Source organism: Lepidochelys olivacea (genome assembly GCF_965140295.1).
Source record: "Lepidochelys olivacea isolate rLepOli2 genome assembly, chromosome: 3".
NCBI lineage: Eukaryota > Metazoa > Chordata > Testudines > Cheloniidae > Lepidochelys > Lepidochelys olivacea.
This window is the reverse complement of record NC_140413.1, coordinates 8,416,282-8,437,411: the sequence shown is the minus strand read 5'-3', so window position 1 is coordinate 8,437,411 and position 21,130 is coordinate 8,416,282. Positions and strand designations below refer to the sequence as shown.

The 21,130-nt window shown below is 44.5% G+C and overlaps 1 protein-coding gene across 11 annotated transcripts in view; it reads right to left on the bottom strand.

The window, feature by feature from the left end:
* Positions 1-318: 318 nt before the first annotated feature.
* HMBOX1 (homeobox containing 1) overlaps positions 319-21,130 on the bottom strand; it is a 142,508-nt gene continuing 121,696 nt past the window's right edge. For 3 of the 11 annotated variants that reach the window (XM_084623911.1, XM_084623908.1, XM_084623909.1), the window contains 5 exons: positions 7,694-7,776; positions 5,934-6,029; positions 4,606-4,700; positions 4,293-4,394; positions 319-1,702 (listed from right to left, as the gene is read on the bottom strand). In XM_084623911.1, the coding sequence (XP_084480037.1) occupies positions 1,565-1,702; positions 4,293-4,394; positions 4,606-4,700; positions 5,934-6,029; positions 7,694-7,776 (514 nt within the window). In that variant the 3' untranslated portion in view covers positions 319-1,564. The other 8 variants (XM_084623914.1, XM_084623912.1, XM_084623915.1 and 5 more) reach the window with 8 other exon arrangements.

Sequence of the window (21,130 nt, the reverse complement as noted above, 5' to 3'; positions counted from 1 at the left end):
GCTACTTCCAGGGAACAGTTTCCTCTTACCGGCAGCGACATATCACTTTTATCAGGATGCCATGAGATCACTTCCACACAATGCCAGCAGATGTAATTTTCTTAGATGCATACACAGTTCATCATTTAGATACTAGATGACAAGGTGATCACAGGGTGACTCTGTAATGCAAGTTTGTCGTTTGGTATTTTGAATTCTCAAATGATAAAAAAAAAGATTTATCAAATATAAATATCTTTAAGAAAAAAGTAACAAAAGTGCTACATATGATCAAGGAAAAACAATTCCATTAGTTTCTGCTACTTAAAGTAGGTTTGCTTTACAAATATTACCACATCCATTATCAATATGGCTTCCCGTTATTAATTAAATTGTCTTAGCAGTATAGCTTTCTCACACCTTAACAAGGACAGAGTAAAGAGAACACAAAAGCGTTACACCCTATATCTCAAGGAGGAGATCTTCCTGCCTTTTAAGAAGTGTTCATATTTGGGTGAATATTTATGCCATGTTGATAACTAGCAGAAACTAGATACCAAAGTCCTCCAAAAACCTTTCAGGCCTGTTGGGATTGCAGGCAGTAGTTACACAGACTTGTACAAACTCACCCATTTATTATCTTAATCCCTTTTTTTTGAAAACATTGCTTTTGAGAGGGGCTGGAGGGGGAAAGGTGAGAGGAAGAACAAAAGGTAACGCAACTTCTATGACAGATCGATAGAGTCTAGACCTCTTCGGAGCAGGCACTGCTAGATGTGCCAAATAATGAATAGTGGTTTTGAGAAGTGGACTGCCATCCATTAGACATTCAGCTCATTTTTCATGTGATCCCAGGCTGGGCTTCTATCATGGTCCCAGAGGCAGAAGGCAGTATTTTATCCACTAAGCCATGCAGCTTGTGAGAGTAGAGGATGTCTGTGTTGAATATGTGAGCATCAACCGAAATGTGTGAATATGTTTCCCGTGGACATGCTCAGCGCAGTACCCAAAAGAAGTATATCAAGTCACTGTGTGACCAGTGAGGCACGGCTTATTGCAGCTGGAAATCACTTATTCCCATGCTGAAGTGGGGTTTCTAGTGTTCTTTTTACTCTCTGTTGATACTCCCAATATGGTGTCCATCGACCCTGAGCCTCTACCTCAGCTTCCATCCTTTCAGTCTTGGAGAAGGAAAAGCGTACAGACTAGTTTTACATGCTGTCTAAGGGTATCCAAGATTTGACATGTAGCCTAAGACTTGGAACTGAGGGCTCTCTAAAATACCTGGAAGCACTTTCTTGGAATGCTAAGACAAAGCAGCAAGATTTTCGAGCCACTGGGGCTGGGAGAGGGAGGTTGGTTGGTTGACTGATTATTTACTGGGAATTAATACTGAGAGAGTATATGCAAAGGCTGAGGGCACCATGCCATCTTCACAGAACAAGACCCTAACAGCTAACTGACGTACAAGAAACTGCAAAGTTATACTGTAAGAAGAACACATATTAAGGACCGAGGAAAGTCTGCTAAGGTGCTACGTCTAAAACTAAGTTACTTCTTGTTTTGACCCTCCCCCTTCTTTGTATCAGTCGTCGTCTAGGGCCTCTGTCTTGATTTCGTTGGTTCCTTGCCGGGCCAATGCCAAGATGGTGTGGTTTACTGCTGCCATTTCCACGGCTAATGAAATGGGATCTTGGTGGTCACTATGGCTAGTGCTGTCATCCTGTGTATGCAGAAAGGAAAAAGATGAAGCGTTGTTAATTAGTGAGCATTCAGTCTGAGTGAAAGAGTTTTTAAAGTGAGCAGTTAACTAAGGGCCGCAATTACACTTTTGCTAACTGGGTAGGGTTGAAAAGAAACATGGACTCCCTTTAAGAAAATGTCATTCACTGGGCAAACACAGGTTCATTGAAATGGGCAGGGCAAGGCGTGGAGATTCTGTTTATTTTCAATAGATAAAAACTGGTTAAACGCAAGCTTAGTGAGGAATGTATTAAATAATAAGGTAAGTGTGATTTAGTGTAAAATAGAAGTGACACATATATACATAGGTTCTATTTTATATAGGGATACCCCTATAGACAATTGAGCACTAAACCAGCTGCTGAAAATGTCCCCAAGAGATAAAAAAGGTGGTGAAATGACCTCATGCAGGAACTGCCACAGCAGATCACACAGTCTAGCCAGCCTTCCTGCTACATGCCACACCGCACTTAATTAAATAGTGAAAACCTGTGGGTTTTACTGCTGCCTGCACTGCAAGTCAAACAGATCTGTCACCATACTTTCCTGTGTGTCTTTTTTCTAAACACTAAAAAGAAGCCTCTTAATTTTAACAGGACAACAGTTTACTTGTTCAGGATGTGTGGTTGCTGTGAAATACGAAGAATATGGGGAAACTTCGCTGCTATAGGCCTGCTCTCTGGCCACCCAGCTCTGAAGGCAGCGCAGAAGTAAGGGTAGCAATACCGTGATCCCCCTAAAATAACCTTGCAAACCCTGCAACTCCCTTTTGGGTCAGGACCCCCAATTTGAGGTCTCCCCTGTGAAATCTGTATGGTATAGGGTAAAAGCACACAAAAACACAGATATCATGATCCGTGACGCATTTTTCATGGCTGTGAATGTGGTAGGGTCCTAGGAATAAGACAAAGTCATAGAGTTTAAGGCCAGAAGGGAACAGCAAATCATCTATTCTGACCTCCTGTACATCACTGACCACTAACGTCACCCAATACCCGCACACTAAACCCAACTACAAAAATCCAAGTTCTAATCCTAAATCTAAAAACCAACTCTTTCTGGGACCTTGGGCAAACTAAGCATCAGCTTCCCACCTTTCTGAACTGGGGGTAAAAATACTTACTTACCTTACAGAGGTCTTGTGAGAATTAGTTAATATTTTACAGCATTTTAGAGAGCAAAAATGCTACATATTTTTGTCATTATTACATCAGGCCCATGATGAAGAATTTGCAACAGTATCATTTCTAAATCAAGATGGCAGGTGGTGATTGCTGGTGGGACAGAAATGCCAGTTTTCAGTAAACTCCTGAGGCTGCTTAACAGAATCTCTTAATTTGCCATGAATTTTGGGCCAGATGTTCAAAACCCCACATGTACATCAGAACTTGTGTGCATGCTTTTGAATACCTGACCCTAAAAGTCATATAAGTGAACTAGATCATGCCGAGAAAGTGTAAAAAACACAATCCTTCTGAAGTTGTATTAACATTATGTTATTAACTTTAATGGTAATTGGATAAACTTTATGTTTTAAAGTTTTCTGGAGTCTGAATGATACACTGAAACACAGGTTTTATGGTTTTAACGGCTGAATGGGTGTTAAATGGTCATCAGGACAGCTTTCCACAGTAATCCATTTAACTTTTAATGCCTAATTATCCTTTACAGTGGAGTCTGGGCTAGATCATTGAGAACTGCAATGTCTAAGGACTCTGAACAGAGAATTTTAATGCAATTAAGCAAATTATTTCTCTTTCCAAAAATATGTTGGATAATACAAAAATGCAGAAAGAAAGAAATGGTTTGGAATTCTAAACAATGCATCTGCTAAGCCATCAATTCCTCTATCTCACAGGCATGCAATTAAATGTGCTTGGCTGCAATTTCAAAATATATCACACCAATTATTTAGGAGATTCTGACCTTGCACAGCCATACGGAGCAGAGCTCCACCAACTACTCCCAGAGATGGTCTATAAAAGGATCTTCGTCCTCCACCAAAGAAACAGCAGCAGCTCCAAGGATGGTGGAAACAGAGCAGGTATGCCAGCACCTCTCACCCAATCACTGTCCCACTGGACTTGGGCTGAGCCTACTGGGGTAGCTACTCCAGGATACTGGCCTCCCAGTAACCACATGGAGATGAGATCTCCTACTTCTTTCCAGGGATGGCCTATTAAGAAAACCCCAACAAAACCCAGACACCTGGGTGTGGCAGCATGAACACAAGGAGCAAAGGAAGCAGAACCATCTAAGTGAACTGTTCAGTAAGGTCAATGATGTCAAATGAATCTATCCAAAATGGACTTAGTCACCATTGACTCTGCAGGGGAAGATGGAGAAGGAGAGGTGGGATAAGAACATGGGTGCCTGATGTCACAGGGACGCATGTTTGTGCCCAACACACTGCAGAAATGGTTAAAGATCTGTACATCCTTTCTTGAAGGTTAACCACTGTACCAGTGCCAGAGATAAGGACAGCTTGAATTATGCATGGTGCGTAGCTTGAGTTAACACTGTCCTAGCATTTTTCAAACATTGTGTGTTGTGTGAATGGTGTCACTTGCTTGTTTGGAGCAGATCCTCCTGTCTTCTTCTACCTTCTCTGCTTCTCTGCCTCCCTCTGAACATCTTCCCTCCTCCTCCCCATTGCGTACTTGCCAAGTGTCCTGTTGTATGACAATAAATCCAAGTGGGTGAATACTGGTTTCTCACACATTCAACAGGGGAGCTGTGCTCTTCCACTTTCCCCATTAAAATTACATGAAAGAAAAAAAAAGAAGGAAGTCTGACTCATGAGAGGTACAAGGCCCCATGACGCTGAAGTGTCACATGCGGGGTCTCCCATCTGGGGCCATGCAGCTCAGCTCAGATTCTTACCTGCTCTGAATAGTCATTCCCATCGACGTCATCGCTATTGGAATGGCCTCCTGGACTCTGTACATCTATGCCATGGCTCTCCAGGATTGCTGCTTCTTCGAAAAAAGCAAATGGATCCCTAAATTATCTGATGCATTACCAGAATTAAAGACAATCCATTTTTAGGCATTTGAAGAAAGTGGACTAGCAAGGTCAATTCTTGGCCTCCTCCTCTCAACTCTCCACAATTTGGGGTGGGTGTTGAGTGTTCACCTCTGTTGCCCCACAAAATTGTTTCCATTCTTCATGTCTAATCATCAAAATCTTCCTTCTTCCCCATCTAGTCTATAATGGACAGACTCTCCTTTGTGCATGCAGTGTTGCTGTAGCCGTGTTGGTCCCAGGATATGAGAGAGACAAGGTGGGTGAGGTAATATCTTTTATTGGACCAACTTCTGTTGGTGAGGTAGACAAGGTTTCGAGCTACACAGAGCTCTTCTTCAGGTCTGAAGCTCGAAACTTTGTATAGTCTGCAGAACCAACACAGCTAAGTTTGTGAGCTGTATCCTATTCCAGCTTGCACACCGTCAACAGAATTGTTTACTATGTTCCAATCAATTATGGCTCTGCAAACCTACTGAAGGCAATAGGTGGCACAGGGGTAACCGAAGGAAGAATTTGGCCTGCAGAATCCTTGGTACGGTGATGGAATTTGAGATGTAAAGAACGCATCTTGACTTTCAGATCTCAGTGGAATCTTATAGGGTTGGCAGTAAGAAAAATCACCACCATTTTGACTTGTAAAATGAGTACATTTGAGCTAGATATTACTGAGGCAAGAAACTTACACACAAAGACCCCTTTTTTAAAAATCGCTTCCCCTTTCCCCCTGACACTTTTCAGAGTGGGACTACACTTTAAAGGTTTTAAACTCAGTACATTTTGAATTTCCCCTATCCCCAGTGCAGAAATTACTGCTTCTCTTGCTTCATTTGGGACATCTAATGGGACTGGGCCAATAATCCGGTGTTAGGGAAATATGAATCCTTCTATATTGATCAGATTCAGACTTAAAACAGAAATTAGGTCCTCTAGTGACAGCCGAGCACTGAATCATTTTTCCTGTCCTACTACTGACATTTGTAAACTGAGTCCCCGATGATAGTTTAGAAATGTTGAGAAGGTGAAAGATTTATTTTAAAAAGTGCTTTAACTGACTATTAAAAATGCTTGGAGCTCCTAGCCATTTGCATTAATAGAATTCAATCTTATACTTTCCATCTCCCTCGAGCTGGCCTATCTACTTAAGCCCTTCGGGCTGTCTGAAAGCAGGTTCTCGGATACATTACCGATATTGGCTCTTCTCTTGATTTCCTTTCTTCTGTTGGCAAACCAGTTGTACACTTTAAGGGAGGTAACTCGTTCCAAATCGGACAACTTTTTGCCTGTGAAAATATACAGTAGAAAACACACAGTTGTTTACTGGGTTTCACAGGTATGGATGACACTTTGCACATGCATATAAGATCAGCAGATCCCTGCCCTGTGATAAACCCTTGAAACTTAGAGTAGACAGCATTAGAGAGTGGAACTACATAAGAACAGTTCACAAATGAAATGCAGGGCTTTTCTTTGCAACTACAGCCAGCTCAGTCCTAAACTGTGATAGCGAGCAAAGCTGCTCTTCCAATTCAGGTACTGAGATTCAAGAGACCAGGATTAAATTCACAGCTCTGCCACAGAATTTGTGCATGACCTTGGTCAAATCACTTCACTTCTCTGTGCCTCAATTTTCCACAGGTAAATTGGGGATAATACTTTCCCGCCTCATAGGGATAATGTGAGGCTAATCTGGTTACTGAGTCTGAGGTGCAAAGGTAGTGAGTGCCATAGAAAAGGGAGTAAACATTAATAAGAAGTGAGATATGAGGATGGCAGAGAGAAGATCTAGTAATAGTAATAACAACAACTTATATAGCATTTTTCATCAGCTGATCTCAAAGTGCTTTAGAAAGGGGTTGCTATCATCTCCATTTTACAGATGGGGAAACTGAGGCACAGAGCAGGGAAGTGACTTTCCCAGGGTCACCCAGTGACAAAGCTGGGACTAGAACCCCAGGATACTGAGCCCCCAGTACAGTGGTCCGTCCACTCGACTAGATTGCCTCCTTACTAGTTATAGTCATTAATGCTAAAATTGTCACATATGTTAGGACGTCTCATCCTAGCTTTTCTTTTTCTCCTTTGGGTTTATTGCATTACTTTTAATTCCTGTAAACAAACGTTGCAGAATGTGTTATCTGCAAGGTTTGGGTATGTTCTACTATTTCAACTAAGCAAAGGCAGGTGGGTTCACCTCTTCAAACTAAACCAGATACCCCCACTTCATTCCAGGTACCATTTCTCATTTCCTACCATCACAGGAGCAGGAAGAACGGAGAAGATGCTGGGGAGGGGGGAAGGGAAATGAGATCCTCCAATTTAACACACACAACCTACAGGGCAGGTTCATGCCTAGAAGCTACAGAGAAGCTTGGACATCAGGAGACCAGAGCTCCCTACTTTGCCAAGGATACACCATGTGATCGTAGGCAAGTCACAGTCTCTCTGTGCCTACATTTCGCCATCCTTAAAATGAGATCAGTAATAACAATAATAATAATAATGCCACATAACCACTTTTGTAGAGGGCTTTGAGATCCTCAGATAAGAAGCGCACATATTTGTAAAAGTAAACTAAAAATAATTGGCTTTAAAGAATGCAAATCTCTGAAATTTGTTCCCTTTCTATGGATACCCCACATGACCCTGTATATATGAAATGTTTTGATGCTGAACTTCACATCTAGCTCTCTACTATTTTAATTAGTAGAAATTTAACTTTCAGACATCAGTGTTTTGGTCTGAAAACTACATTAGCCCTCATGTTCATCCAAGTACAGCAGCGTGAATGACACGAGCCATACAGCGCTCTAGGAAAAACTTACTACTGGTTGAGAGCACTAAATTGTTAGTAACAGCCATAAAATGAGATTTGCTGAATTTAGCAGGAGATGTTGAAATCTAATTGCAGACTCCTTTGAGATGAACAGCGTGATCAGGTCCTTACCTGGCTTTTGTATAACTGCATTACAGGCATTTGCAATTTCTTCTCTCTTTGCCTCATCAGGATATTGATTCTCATTGAAGTAACTTCAGGAAAAAAAAAGGTTTTCAGAAATCAAAACATGAATGCACCAGAACAGCTTTACTAAAAGGTGTCAATGGCTAGTAAATGCACTGGTCTTAAAGGGACAATACAGACACATTAGGTTTTATGTTAAACAGTATGTGCATGTTTATGTATTACATGTGAACACACAGTTCCCCTTTAAAACCTTCTCAATCGCCTTAGATAACCAAATGTCACCGCCACACTTGCACTGTTCCCTATAGCAAGTGAGTATGTATGAAAAAATAGAAAATGCGGCAAATACCAAAGATACTATTGCAAAGTGAAGCACTTCTGGTAGGAAACCCCACCGTTAGTACTGAGGCACCACTACCCATTTAATTAAGAACATAAGAACGGCTATAGTGGGTCAGACCAAAGGTCCATCTAGCCCAGTATCCGGTCTTCCAACAGTCGCCAATGCCAGGTGCCCCAGAGGGAATGAACAGAACACAGGTACATCAAGTGATCCACCCCCCATTATGTGATAACTATTTTTTCTGCATGAGCCGTCTCATTCAGTGCACAATGTTCAATATTTATGTTGATTCTCAGGGTTCAGTAAGCATCTCTCATTCATTATGTACCTACTTCCACACTGACCACCAAAATCTTCACATTTTACCAGGAAACACATAACTACAGCTGTTTTGAGTCATTACTGTGGGAGAATGTAGTGGTTTTCTTACAAGGGTTCTGTGAGTGCAGAACTATATAGTAATACTCTAAGAACTATGAATTAACTCTAGTATGCACTTTTAAAATTATATTTGCAATTTAATAATTGTAAATTTACTATAGGATAATAAGATACTATTTTAATGTAACATTTTAGTGCTATAGCTTTTGATAATTATTTTACTATACCTATAGTTTTGCTATAAAAATTATAATTTTACTATTAGAAATGTTTTCCTTAGCCTTAACAAGCTCAAACAAACTGATTTAAAACCTGTAAGCCCAATCAAACTCCCATTGAAGTTAATGGTGCTGGTTCAGACCCTATATGCAGGAATCACTTCATTGCTTTTCAGTTTTCATCCTAGGAATATATTTGTATTTGTAGGGGTTATTTTGCAAAAGTAAAAGTCAAAGTTACAAAAGTTCCCCCGTCAGCTTGGTAATGGACTCTTAAAATTGTTGCTGTGTATTTAAGGGAACAAATTTTGCTTTTTATTTTTACCAGGAGACTATGTAGCAGTGGACTCATTAAGGAGGCAGCACACACCCCCACACGCAGGTGTGCACCCCGCCACCGCATCTTTGTGCGCATCTGCTCCCAGCATAACTTCATACAGTCGATATACCCTGATTTTTCAGCTAAAAGTTGCTATATATAAATAAACGGATGAAACCAATTTAGGTCGCCTTGCTGTTAAAAGCATGATTTTGTTCCCTATAATATTTTGTTCCCAAGCTACCTGCGAACACCGGCAGGTAACAGCGCTCCCCCTAGTTCGCTTTGGAGATTCTTCCACAGCCAAGGCAGCCTCATGGTGAGTAAATTTTTGTACATGTCCAGCCTGAATTTTCTTTTCTTGCCTTCCAGCCCTGCTGCTCACCCTGCACTTTGTAGTTACAGCTACACGCACAATCGGAGCCCTGCCTGCGGGCTGGCTACTCCTTGATAAATTGCTCATTTCGCATGGCAAGAAGTACTGTTAATGTGCATCCATTTGATTTGCTTGCTTAGAGAACAACTGCAACCACTGAAATTACATTTTTAAGCGAGGAGCAGAATATAGAAATTAGTGATTTGGGTACTAAATACCGTCTCTCTCTCTCACACACACACACACACACGCCCACCCTTCCTCTTCTAGGTTTCTTGTTGAGAGTCTCTCTTACGGACTAAGATAGGTCTACGTAGGCACCTAAATCCCAAACATAGGGACACAACTCCTAGTTTTGGGTTCCACCGAGATTCACGGAACTCCGGCTTGGTGGCCACCTAATCCTGTAGGCACCTAAACCTCACTCAGTGCTTACATTTTTGCTGCAAGTCTCCTAGGCCTCTATGTTTCTGCGCCCAGAGATGCGCACTGTAGCCTCATGCTAGGCCAGCTGTTCCCCATGAGGGGGCATGACCCTAAGTGAGGTTGCGCCATCAGCAGATGGGGTTGTGGCAATCCCGAGTGTGCAGACGCCATTTTGCTCCACACAGCATGGCCTTGTGGGTATGGTGCATGCAACGCCAAGCTGTGCAGAGGATGACATTTGGTAATGGCATCCTGCATGCTGTCTGGGCTCACGGGAGGCTGAAAATGGGGTCATGCAGGCAAAAAGTTCAGGAACCACTGCTCTAGGTGTACGAATGCCTATTTCCTGCCTAAGCCCCAGGGTGACCCACAAAGCCTGGAAAGATAGGCTTTGCCCACCTCTCTCGCCTGCGGGACCTGATCTGGTAGGCGAGCTCTGAGCATGCCTTTTGGACTGGGTTCCATTCAAAATCTGGCCAGAGGAGGCGGCAGCAGTGGGGGCCCCCATCATAACGCTTAGCCCAGTGCACTCATCTGCAAAGTGGGACACCCACGTTCAATGCCCCCCTCTGCCTGCTGTAGAGAAAAGGATTTGAACAGGGGTCTCCCACCGTTGAGGTGAGTGCTCTAATCATTGGGCTATGAGATATTCTCATGTGGCTCTCCCTCAATCTCCCCTGTTGAAGGTGTTCCACTTGGGATAAATCAGAATCACCGGAGCAGGGGGACCAGACTCAGGACTCCTCAGTCCCAGGTGAGTGTTTCTAACCACTAGGATATAGTGTCATTCTCTCTCTCTGCCCTGATGTCTATTTAGGTATTTATCCAAAGTGAAACAGTTTGAACAGGAGATACTGAGAGACCCACATCAGAATAGCCCAGTGGTTAGGGCACTTTATTCAGAGGTAGGATTCTGCCCGATGGGAGAACGGGAAATTGAACCCAGGTCTCCTACATCCCAAGGGGAGTTCTTTAACCACTGGGCTAAAGGAGGTATCGCTGCCGCTTCTTCCTATTTGGGGTTGAGTTAGGTGCCTGTTTAGCTCATTCTCACAAGAAACTGGTTAGGCACTTAAGTCACCTGGCTCCAGGAGTGGGGCTCCAGGCTGTGGATTGCAAGCAGAGATAGGGACCTCTTTGCAGCCTGGATTTAGGCACCTAACTTTGTGAGAGGGGTGGGGCTCATGACACACCCATCTTGTCTGCATGCAGCTAGCTTAGGCAGGAAGCCACCTAATGTGCTGGCTTTTGTGGATCCCATTCTTCAAGCACCCATCTCTCTCCATTCATTGTCCAGGGAGCTTAGCTCAGCTTTGTAGATTCCATTGCAATGCTGAGTGCTGCAACTCTGAACTCCCTTTGAGGATCTGGGCCTAAATCCTGAGAAACTACACACATCTACAATCCACACTATGCCTGGTGCCATTCTGTCTTAAATCAGGGCAAGCATCAGCAAAGGCTGCAGGGCTTTATTTGATCTGGCAATTTCCCAGGCCTGGAATCAATGTAATTTTCATTCTTTGAAACATACCATCCCTTGGATATACAGTACCATGGAATATTCAGCACAGAACTGTCCTCCCTTACAAATTCCTGTTTGCGGGGATTGTGTTTGTACAGGACTTTTTTCGAAAAGGGAATAACAAGGAAAGAAAGTGTAAAGAAATGTATAATGAAATGTGTTAGAAAAACACATATTATATATTTAATAGTGTAATACGAAAATGTAAAGGAATTTGTTGCATCCTGTAAGTATCTTGCTGACACAGCTCTCAAAACACTGGTAAAACAACTTCAAAGGCTAAAAAAATCATGAAGCTGGTTTGTGTCTTACCTAGAGTGGATTCTTGGTTGGTGTAGATAACAGGGCTAAGCACACTAGACAAATGTGTGATTTGTTAGCCAGACGCAACTCTCCTTAGTAAGACAGACTAGGGGGGATGGATTCTGACTGGACAGGACTAGTCAACCAAGGCCACAAGATGCAGACAAGTATGAATAAGACAACTGTTTTAAGAAATAATGGAATATGTGAAAGCAATAAAAGGACAGCTGGTTAAAAAAAATAGACAAGGCGGTACCAATTAGAGTTTTAGCAGGATAAATAAAAATGGATGAGTTAGAAGGATTTGGAGTTAGTTATTATATGTGTATGAAATATATTTAGAATCGAATGGTTATAAATAAGGTAGTTTTAATAACGTGTGCCTGCTTGATGTTACGAGACAAGGTATAATGGACGCATGTATAACAAAGGGGGCTGGAGGACGAGGAGCCAAGCAGGACCCTATCAGAGAGAACCAGCATGGACCTGATGATGACAAAAACAGCCTACCTATACCCCAGAACTGGGTAACTGATTGTTACTCTATCCTGCTCTCTCTGTTTTACTTCTGCTTGATTAAGTTGGTGATATATTGTCCTAAAATTCTCTTATTAAAGCTTTAAACTAGTTAGGCTTAGTAATTGGGTTCAAAAAACACCCCCCCAAATGACAAACGTTTTAATGACAAAAAGCGCTGGTGTGAACAGTGCATTGTTGGCAAGAGCCATTCTCCCGCCGACAAAGCTACTGCCCCTCGTTGGGGGTGGTCTTATTTTGTTGCTGGAGAGCTCTCTCCTGATGACAAGGAGCAGCTACACTGCTTACCCCACAGTTGTAAGGTGCACAGCGTAGACATAGCCGTAGATGCTGGGAGTTGCAACTCCTAACTTTTAGGCACCCTGCCGCCTAGAGGAATTCACAACTGAGAGCTAGGCACCTACTGTCCCTGTGCAATGCATGGAAAGTGGTAGGCGCCTAGGCAAGGGATTCACAGAAGCCAAGACGCTGAGTGGGGAGCTGCCAAAGTCCCACCCCTCAAAAGGAGTTAGGTGCCTCTGCTCGGGATTCTCCCTCTCTAGTCAGGCTCCTAAGCCAGCCCTTTCTTATGAAAAATTGTGATGGTTCTACCACGGCCACACAGATACCAAACAGCCCAGAGGAATTAGAGCATTCACCTGAGAAGTGGGAAACCCAGTTTCAAATCCCCACTCTGCCTGATGTGGTGCAGGGCCTTGAACCCAGGTCCCCCATCTCACTGGTGAGTATACTGACCAGTGGGGTGTAGGCTATTGCATGGTGTGGCTTTCACAATCTCTCTGATTGAAGTATAAGGGACTGCAATCTATGCACTAACCACTAGGCTCTCCCTGGCCCAATGTCTACCTAAAGCTCTGCTCCAACACTGATTGGGGATCTGAACCTCGGTCTCCCACATCCCAGGTGAGTGCTCTATCCACTGGGCTATTGGGTCTTAGGGAGACATCATTACCACCATCCTCCCTTCCTACTCCTCGTGGATTGGGTGTGCTGAGAGCATGCCCACAGGACCAGGCGACACAGGTTGGGGAACGTCTAGTTTGAGAAACCCACCAGGGCTTAGGCATGAGCTAGGTGCTGAGTTGTTTGGCAGTGTCAGGAATTAGTTGGCAGCGTGCACATACATCTGCAGAAATGTAGGTGCCTACGGGACTTTAGACGCCTTCAGGGTTAGGCGACAGCTGAATGGGGGTGGTTTGCGAATGCCAGTGATGCCAAAATGTTGGACTTCAGTGCCTAAAGGGGCACTTAAGTACCTAATTCCCCTTGAGAATCTAGTCCAAAGATGAAGTCTGCAAATCTGCCACAAATAGCTGTATTAGGTTTCCTGTGAAAACTCTATTTCATTTACAGATACTTGCCAAAAATCTACAAAACATAAAACAAACCCCATGAAATTAGAAAGAGAGGGAAAAACTGTCATGTACTAAAATCATAAGGTGACAGCCTGATGTTGTACTCCTGTACGCGCTGGATGATCCACAACCCTGTACCTGGTGGACGATGCTCAAGCTTAGTAAAGAAAAGCAAACAAAAGCCAACGTAAAAATGCAGGAAAAGCTCTGCATCTGAGAAACGGGGAGACATATTAATAAAGAGAAGAAAATGGAGAAGCCGTTCGCGAGCCTCTCATTCAGCCCATAGCTATGTGCTACACTGAATGCACTATTAACAAGCTGCAGGCTACCATATGTTCTGGCTGGCTCCAGTGCCTTGGAAAGGGAACAATGCTTGCTACCTGTAACAGAACTCAGGTTTGTGATGAGTGGGAGCAGGCTCCTTTGGACAAGCTAACCCTTTTCACAACATGAGGAGGAAATGACATGCCAATAGCAAAGTTTCATGGCGGATGCACAGAATGTGGTGAGGGTGGGCATTAAGGAGGTGTTGGGAGCGACTCCTCAGTTAAGATTAACAAATTCATTTGAGCATAAGCTTTTGTGAGCTACAGCTCACTTCATACAGACTAACACGGCTGCTACTCTGAAGTCAGTTAAGATTGTTGAGATTTAAGTTTAAAGCAGAACTAGAACCCCCCTGCTTCACACTTAAATGGACAAATTCACTCTCAGATCTGGCACAATAACCACAGGTGGTTTGCATTAGTAGAGATCACTTCTCTCACTCTCTGTCCATAGCCCCTTCTAGCTCAAACCCTATGCGGCATCTGAATTCCCCCCACTCACCCATCAAGCCTCTAATAGCCTGGTACAACTCCTTTCCTGCCCCTCCTATTAACTCAACTCACATTTTCCTCCACATCCAGTCTCCTGGACAGCTCCTCCCATCAACATTCGTAATCCCCAATGTTCCTTCTCCCCACCATGTTCAGCTTTTATACTTTGATCGAGCAATTCTGTCAGCTACTCCAGGCAGAGCAGACTGAAATTTTCCAGTCTAAAAGACAAAGATCTCAGAAAGTTACAAGCAACGAAAAACAGGTTAGAATGGAAAATTTTATGCAACCTTAACAGTAAAAACCACACTCCCACTATACTAACCTACACTCTTGTAACACCTTTCATGCAAAGATCTTAAAGTGGTTTATAAATATTGTATGCTACATCTACACCCTCCTCCACTTCTTTTGGGGCCCCAATCTCATCTGGCCCTATCGGTGATACCATAATACAAAACAAAACAACTAAGGGCTTGCATACAAGGTGCAAAAGGACTATGTTACCATGTACTAGGTACTTTTTCAGAGTGTGCTAGCAGGCTCTACATGGGACAGTTACAATCCAATACATTAGAGTACTCTCAAAATCACATCCCCCTAGTTCGCTGCTGGTGCCATGTAGACAAGCCCTAAAAGCTTCCCAATATCTCTGTAAGGTAGGTAAGTGTTATTATACACATTTCAAAGATGGGGAAACTGAGGCACAAAGACATTAAGGAACTTGCCACTGGCCACAGCTCTGGTGGCAGAGCTCCGAACAGAGCCTAGGAGCACCCAGTTGTTACCACCATCCATTCTCCCTGCCACAACCCAGAAAAGAACTCAAGAGTCCTCATTTATGGTTCCTGTTGAAATCATTGGAGTACACTCTCCCCCAGAGAAAGGGACAGAACCCATGAATCCTGAATTCTAGTTCACAGCTGTAACCACAAGACAACACTCCATTCACAATACTGGAAGTTCCCTAAAACTTCAGAAGAAAAGCCATGAAGCAAACTTAGAAGATATAAGAAAAATAGTGATTAAGCAGGCACAACTAAATCCTGCAAAGGGATTATGCTTTCTAGACAAAGGGCAGCTGTCAGCCGAGTAATCACTGAACACCTTCAGCGAAGAAACCAAATGATCTCTTTTGCAGAGAATGACAGTAAAGGATTAAAATGAAAAGTGGCCAAATAATTTACATGAAATGAGAATCCATAAGATGGGAAAGAATGGAGATATCCTTGAAGCAGTTTCATTTCAATAACACTGAAGTCTAAAAAATTGCAGATTCAGAGAAAACCTTTCAGGGATAATGTGCCTGGGACAATGACAAGTCAGAGAATCTATCTCAGCCCAGGGCTCTGTAACGTACATTTACACATCTCCACCAAGGTGCCCCTATTTGAATTCCAGCAATAGCTGCCAACCTTTTTGCTCAGTTGTAGAGTTTAGTTTTCCAGGCCAAGATCTTATATACACCAACTAATGCCCTCAGCCTCCCATTCTGTTGTGATCCCACTGATCCACAGTAGGAGTTTTATTGCTCCACATCCAACTGCTGGAAAGACAAGGGTTCGAAGTAACCTAAGCTCCTTAGCAGTGTAAGAATGGATAGCACTGGGGCATCAGCACTGGGGCTCGGAGAGGGGGTCTAGGGTATTAGTTTCAAAAGCCTGAAACACCAATACTGCCAAACAGACCCATGGCTTGGAACCCTTAGTACAGGGTGCCACTCTAGCAGCCTGGGGTTCAGGATACCTAATCATTTCCACATGTAATTCATTTCTATTTGTCAAGGAAGCTTTTGAGCTGTGAAATATTTCATCTTCTGTGGGGTTCTCTGGGTACCTGCTGGAGCCTGAACAGCGCCCTGTGTTATAGCCACCATCTGTCCAGGGGAGGGAGGAAGTGACAATCCCTCAACACCAGCTCCCATTTGGTTATTGCTGATGGGTATAAATTGCCTGTCCCACAAGGGGCTGTGTTCATGCTCCTGCAGTCCTCCTGCTTCCAGACACATACTCTTTTTTCAAGGCTCCCGAGTTGTGTTTAGTAGCTGTAGGCCGCCACGAATTTAAGCTCCACGTTTACGCTGTTTGAAAACCACATCACACTCTGCTTTCCAAACAAGCGCAGAAGTTCTGCCAGCTGCTTCAACTGAATTGCCGACTTTATCCCTCGTTAGTACATTTATCAAGGTGGCATGTCTCTGGCTAGGTCAGGGGTCTCAAACACACAGCCCGAGGGGTTATTTTCTGCGGCCCGCCAGCTCCCTGCGGCCCCCACAGCATTTACCTAGAGCGGCTCCGGCCCAGCTCCCCGCCTGCCTGCCCCCACGCTGCTCTGGGAAGTGGCCAGGACCTGGGGTAGGGGGGGCACAGGGGTCTGTGTGTTGCCCCGGCCGCTCCTCCAGGTACCTCCCCCCGAAGCTCCCATTGGCCGCGGTTCCCCATTCCCAGCCAATGGGAGCTTCGGGTGGAGGTACCTGGAGGAGCAGCCAGGGCAACACACAGACCCCTGTGCGCCCCCTCAGCAGGTCCCGGCCGCTTCCCGGAGAGGTGCAGGGGTGGGGTGGGGTGGGGTGGGGCGGGGAGCCTGTCTTGCCCCCGGTGTGCATGGCGCCAGGCCAGATCCACCCCCTGAACCCTTCCTGCAGCCAACCCCCCCGCCCTGAGCCCCCTGCTGCACCCCACAACCCTCCTGCACCCCGACCCCCCTGCCTAAAGCCCCCGCCGCACCCCTCCTGCACCCCAACCCCCTGCCCTGAGCTCCCTGCCGCACCCCACAACACTGCTTCACCCCGACCCTCTGCCCTGAGCCCCCTGCCGCACCCCACAACCCTCCTGCACCCCGACCCCCCTGCCTAAAGCCCCCGCTGCACCCCTCCTGCACCCCGACCCTCTGCCCTGAGCCCCCTGCCGCACCCCACAACCCTCCTGCACCCCGACCCCCCTGCCTAAAGCCCCCGCTGCACCCCTCCTGCACCCCGACCCCCTGCCCTGAGCCCTCTGCCGCACCCCGCACCCCTCCTGCACCCCAACCCCCTGCCCTGAGCTCCTGCCGCACCCCACAACACTGCTGCACCCCGACCCTCTGCCCTGAGCTCCCTGCCGCACCCCACAACACTGCTGCACCCCGACCCTCTGCCCTGAGCCCCCTGCCGCACCCCACAACCCTCCTGCACCCCGACCCCCCTGCCTAAAGCCCCCGCCGCACCCCTCCTGCACCCCAACCCCCTGCCCTGAGCTCCCTGCCGCACCCCACAACACTGCTGCACCCCGACCCTCTGCCCTGAGCCCCCTGCCGCACCCCACACCCCTCTAGCACTCCGACCCCCTGCCGCACCCCGCATACCTCCTGCTCCCCAACCCCCTGCTGCACCCCACCCCTCTGCCCTGAGCTGCCTGCCGCATGCTGTACCCTGACCCCCTGACACACCCCACACCCCTCCTGCACCCCAACCCCCTGCTGTACCCTTTGAGGGCAGGGAGGGGGCGGAGTTGGGGTGGGGATTTCAGGAAAGGGGTTGGAATGGGGGCAGAGAAGGGGTGGGAAGAGGCAGGGCCTCACGGAAGGGGTGGAGTAGGGGCGGGGCCGGGGCAGCAGTGCAGGTGGTAGTGGTGGTCAGTGGTGCGGCCCTCGGGCAAATGTACTAGTCCTCATTTGGCCCTCATGGTCATTTGAGTTTGAGACCCCTGGGCTAGGTCTACACTACCGCTTATGTCGGTATAACTTATGTCGCTCAGGAATGTGAGAAAGCCACCCCCCTGAGCAACATAAGTTACACCGACCTAAGTGCCGGTGTGGACAGCACTATGTTGGCAGGAGAGCTTCTCCTGTTGACATAGCTACCGCCGCTTGTTGGGCATGAAGAGATTAAACAGCTTGCTCAAGGTTATATAGGTAGTCTGTGGCAGAATAGAGACTCAAACCTAGATCTCCTGAATCCCCACCAAGTTCTTTAACCACACGACCATAGTTCCTTTCGCCAATATCTATCAAATGAGCAGTACTGTTTATTTAGTATTAAAGACCATTTCTTTCCTCATTAGTCAATTTTGCAGTTGAGGTCAGTGAGATGCTAGAGCTACCAATCTCCCAAATGGGGACGAGAGTAGTCCTGTGGGAGGCTCCTAGACTATGGCTTCCACACAGAGAAATAGTTGGTAATTATAGCTATCTTAGGTTTTTCTATTGCTGTCTGCAACTGCAGGATCTATACATCTAGCTAGGAGTCTTTGTAGATTTAAAGGCCAGGACTATTATGATCATCTAGTCTGACCTCCTGCATAACCCAGGCCAAAGAACCTCATCAAGCCCATATCTTCTGGCTGAGCTAGAGTGGATCTTTTAGAAAGAGAGCTCCAGTCTTGATTTAAAGACTTCAAGAGATGGACAATCCACTGCATTCCTAGATAATTTGTTGCAATCGTTAATTACCCTTACTGTTTAAAAAATCTGAATTGGTCTAGCTTCAGCTTTCAAGCATTGGATTTTGTTATGCCTTATTCAGTGAGACTAAAGAGACATTGTCAGACATCTCGTCCCCAGGCAGGGACTTGTAGACTATGATCAAGGCATATCTTAACCTTCTCTTGGATAAACTAAATATATTGAGCTTCTTGAGTGTCTCACTATAAGAGCATATCTTCCAGGTCTCAGAAGATTCTTGTAGCTCTTTTCATGGAAGGAATGAGTGTGGAGGAGGGATCTTAACGGGTGCAGGTTACTTAGAAGATCATAGATACGTAAAATAGTCATTACATTTTTATATACTTTAATATATATTTTTTATAATTTATATATATAATGAATTTCACAAGATTAAAAAAAATATATTTACCATGATTTTACAATTTCCTTTACTACAAATAAGTGTTTGGATCTCCCAGGAGAAACAGCAATTTACGAAATGCTTCCCAGCATGCATATAGTTTGATACTGTAGATCAGGCACAGGTAATGTATCTCCTGTAGCAATGCATGAGAAAGCAAAGACTTTCAAAGCTACTATAAGACTAACTGTATTTTTAAAATATGTTTCTCCTCACTAATTTGACAGCAGTTTCAAGCACAGCAAAGTTCTATCAAACTATTAAAATTATCTCAAAATGTGTTTGTTTAAAAACTGAATTTACCTTACAATAGCTTTGAAAGTCTCATACCTTCGGAGGGTGATCTTCACTTCCTAATCTATAGCGTCAGACTGTCAAAGTAACTACTCTCTAATTGTTAATTATTCTTTATTATAGCTAAGGCATTTTTAATTTAATTTTAAGGCATAATTTATTCTTCCTGTTAATTGAATATGGTAATTAAAATATTTTTGATAACATACAGAAATTTTCTGCTCAACAGAAAGATTCTCAATTATTAAACATTTGAAACAGAGAGGTCCTTCCTGGTTAAAACACCTTGAAGGCACTAAATGCAGACAGTGGTTAAAATCATTGAGAGAGGCCCCTGGCTTAACTGTGTTGCTGGTTCCTAGAACAAGTATGTACAGAACCACTGACAGACAAAAAGAGAAGAAAAGGGACAGGAAATTTTTTAAAGCTTGCAAGTAGATAAAACACCAAGACTTGATAAAGTGTGAATTATTCTGTAATAATTCACAACTAGCTGGGGCAATACACCTTGAAAGCTGTGCCTAACAATGCACCTAAGTATGAATCATTATAGCTTGTCTTATTGCTTTATTTACTTGATATATGTTACTTAACATCAGAACTATAGACTACAGATATATTTATGTACCTTGATATTAACTCCTCTGTGCATAAGCTTCTCTTGCTAAGATTTAATAGGGTGACAAGTGAGACCTTTATATAGACGCCCATCAAACAAGGAACTCATTCAAAACTTTAAACCTTGTGCAAGTGTTACTAAACTACCCCCAAATATAGCTATCCACCTATACTGCCTTGTGCTGTGGATTAGTTAGTTCTCACAAATTAAGTCAAGGAAGGGTCAGTTCTTGGACAGGGAACCTCCAAGGAACACCTAAGCGCTGCAGAAAGGGGTGTTGCCAATTCAGCAATGGCACCCTTTCTGACAAATCAATGCACCACCAAAGTCAGCAGGTATTCTGCTCCTGGAGGTACCGTCCTGCAGAGATGTATGGTAAAACTGAGGTCCTGACCACTTGTGATCATTAAAGGGTTCATTTCGTCAGAGCAGTGAATGCAAGTTTTCAGGGCTTGATTGGATACTATAGTAAAGGGTAACAAAGTGGATTACTTGTCTTAAACCTCATTCAGAGCTCTTGCAAAAAGTGCCCGGGGAGCTTTAATGACAAGATATGTTTTATGTCACATTTGGACCACAGTCGTTCCAGCAGCCCAGCCCAGCCCAGCCCAGCCTTCAAAACTGCGTAGGGGCATAAAGTTCTGGTCTGAGTCAGGAGGAGTTCTGTATTGCCAAGTGTTTAAAAATAAGGAACCCAAAATCATGATTGTAAAAAAAAAAAAAAAGGGGGGGGGTATTTTTATTTGCCTTCTGGGTTTTAAGCCAGGGTTCACTGTGGTCACATTTCTCAGCCTCTCTCTGCAACCTTGAGGGCTAGAAATTTGCTTTAAAAAAAAAAAAAAGCTGAGATGCTCACCTAATCACATGCCTCCAGGAGTTAAGGGTTTAAGAAAAAAAACCAAATATAGTGAGATTCATGATAAAATCATGAGAGTTGTCAACACGGAGTGCGCTATTGCTGAATTACCAGCACCCGTTCCCCACAGTGCCCTAGGTTTCCCTTTGCCATTTCCCAAGTACTGACCTGACCCAGCCCTGCTTAGCTTGGGACAGCTTAAGCAATCACAGTCGGAAGGTAAAGTT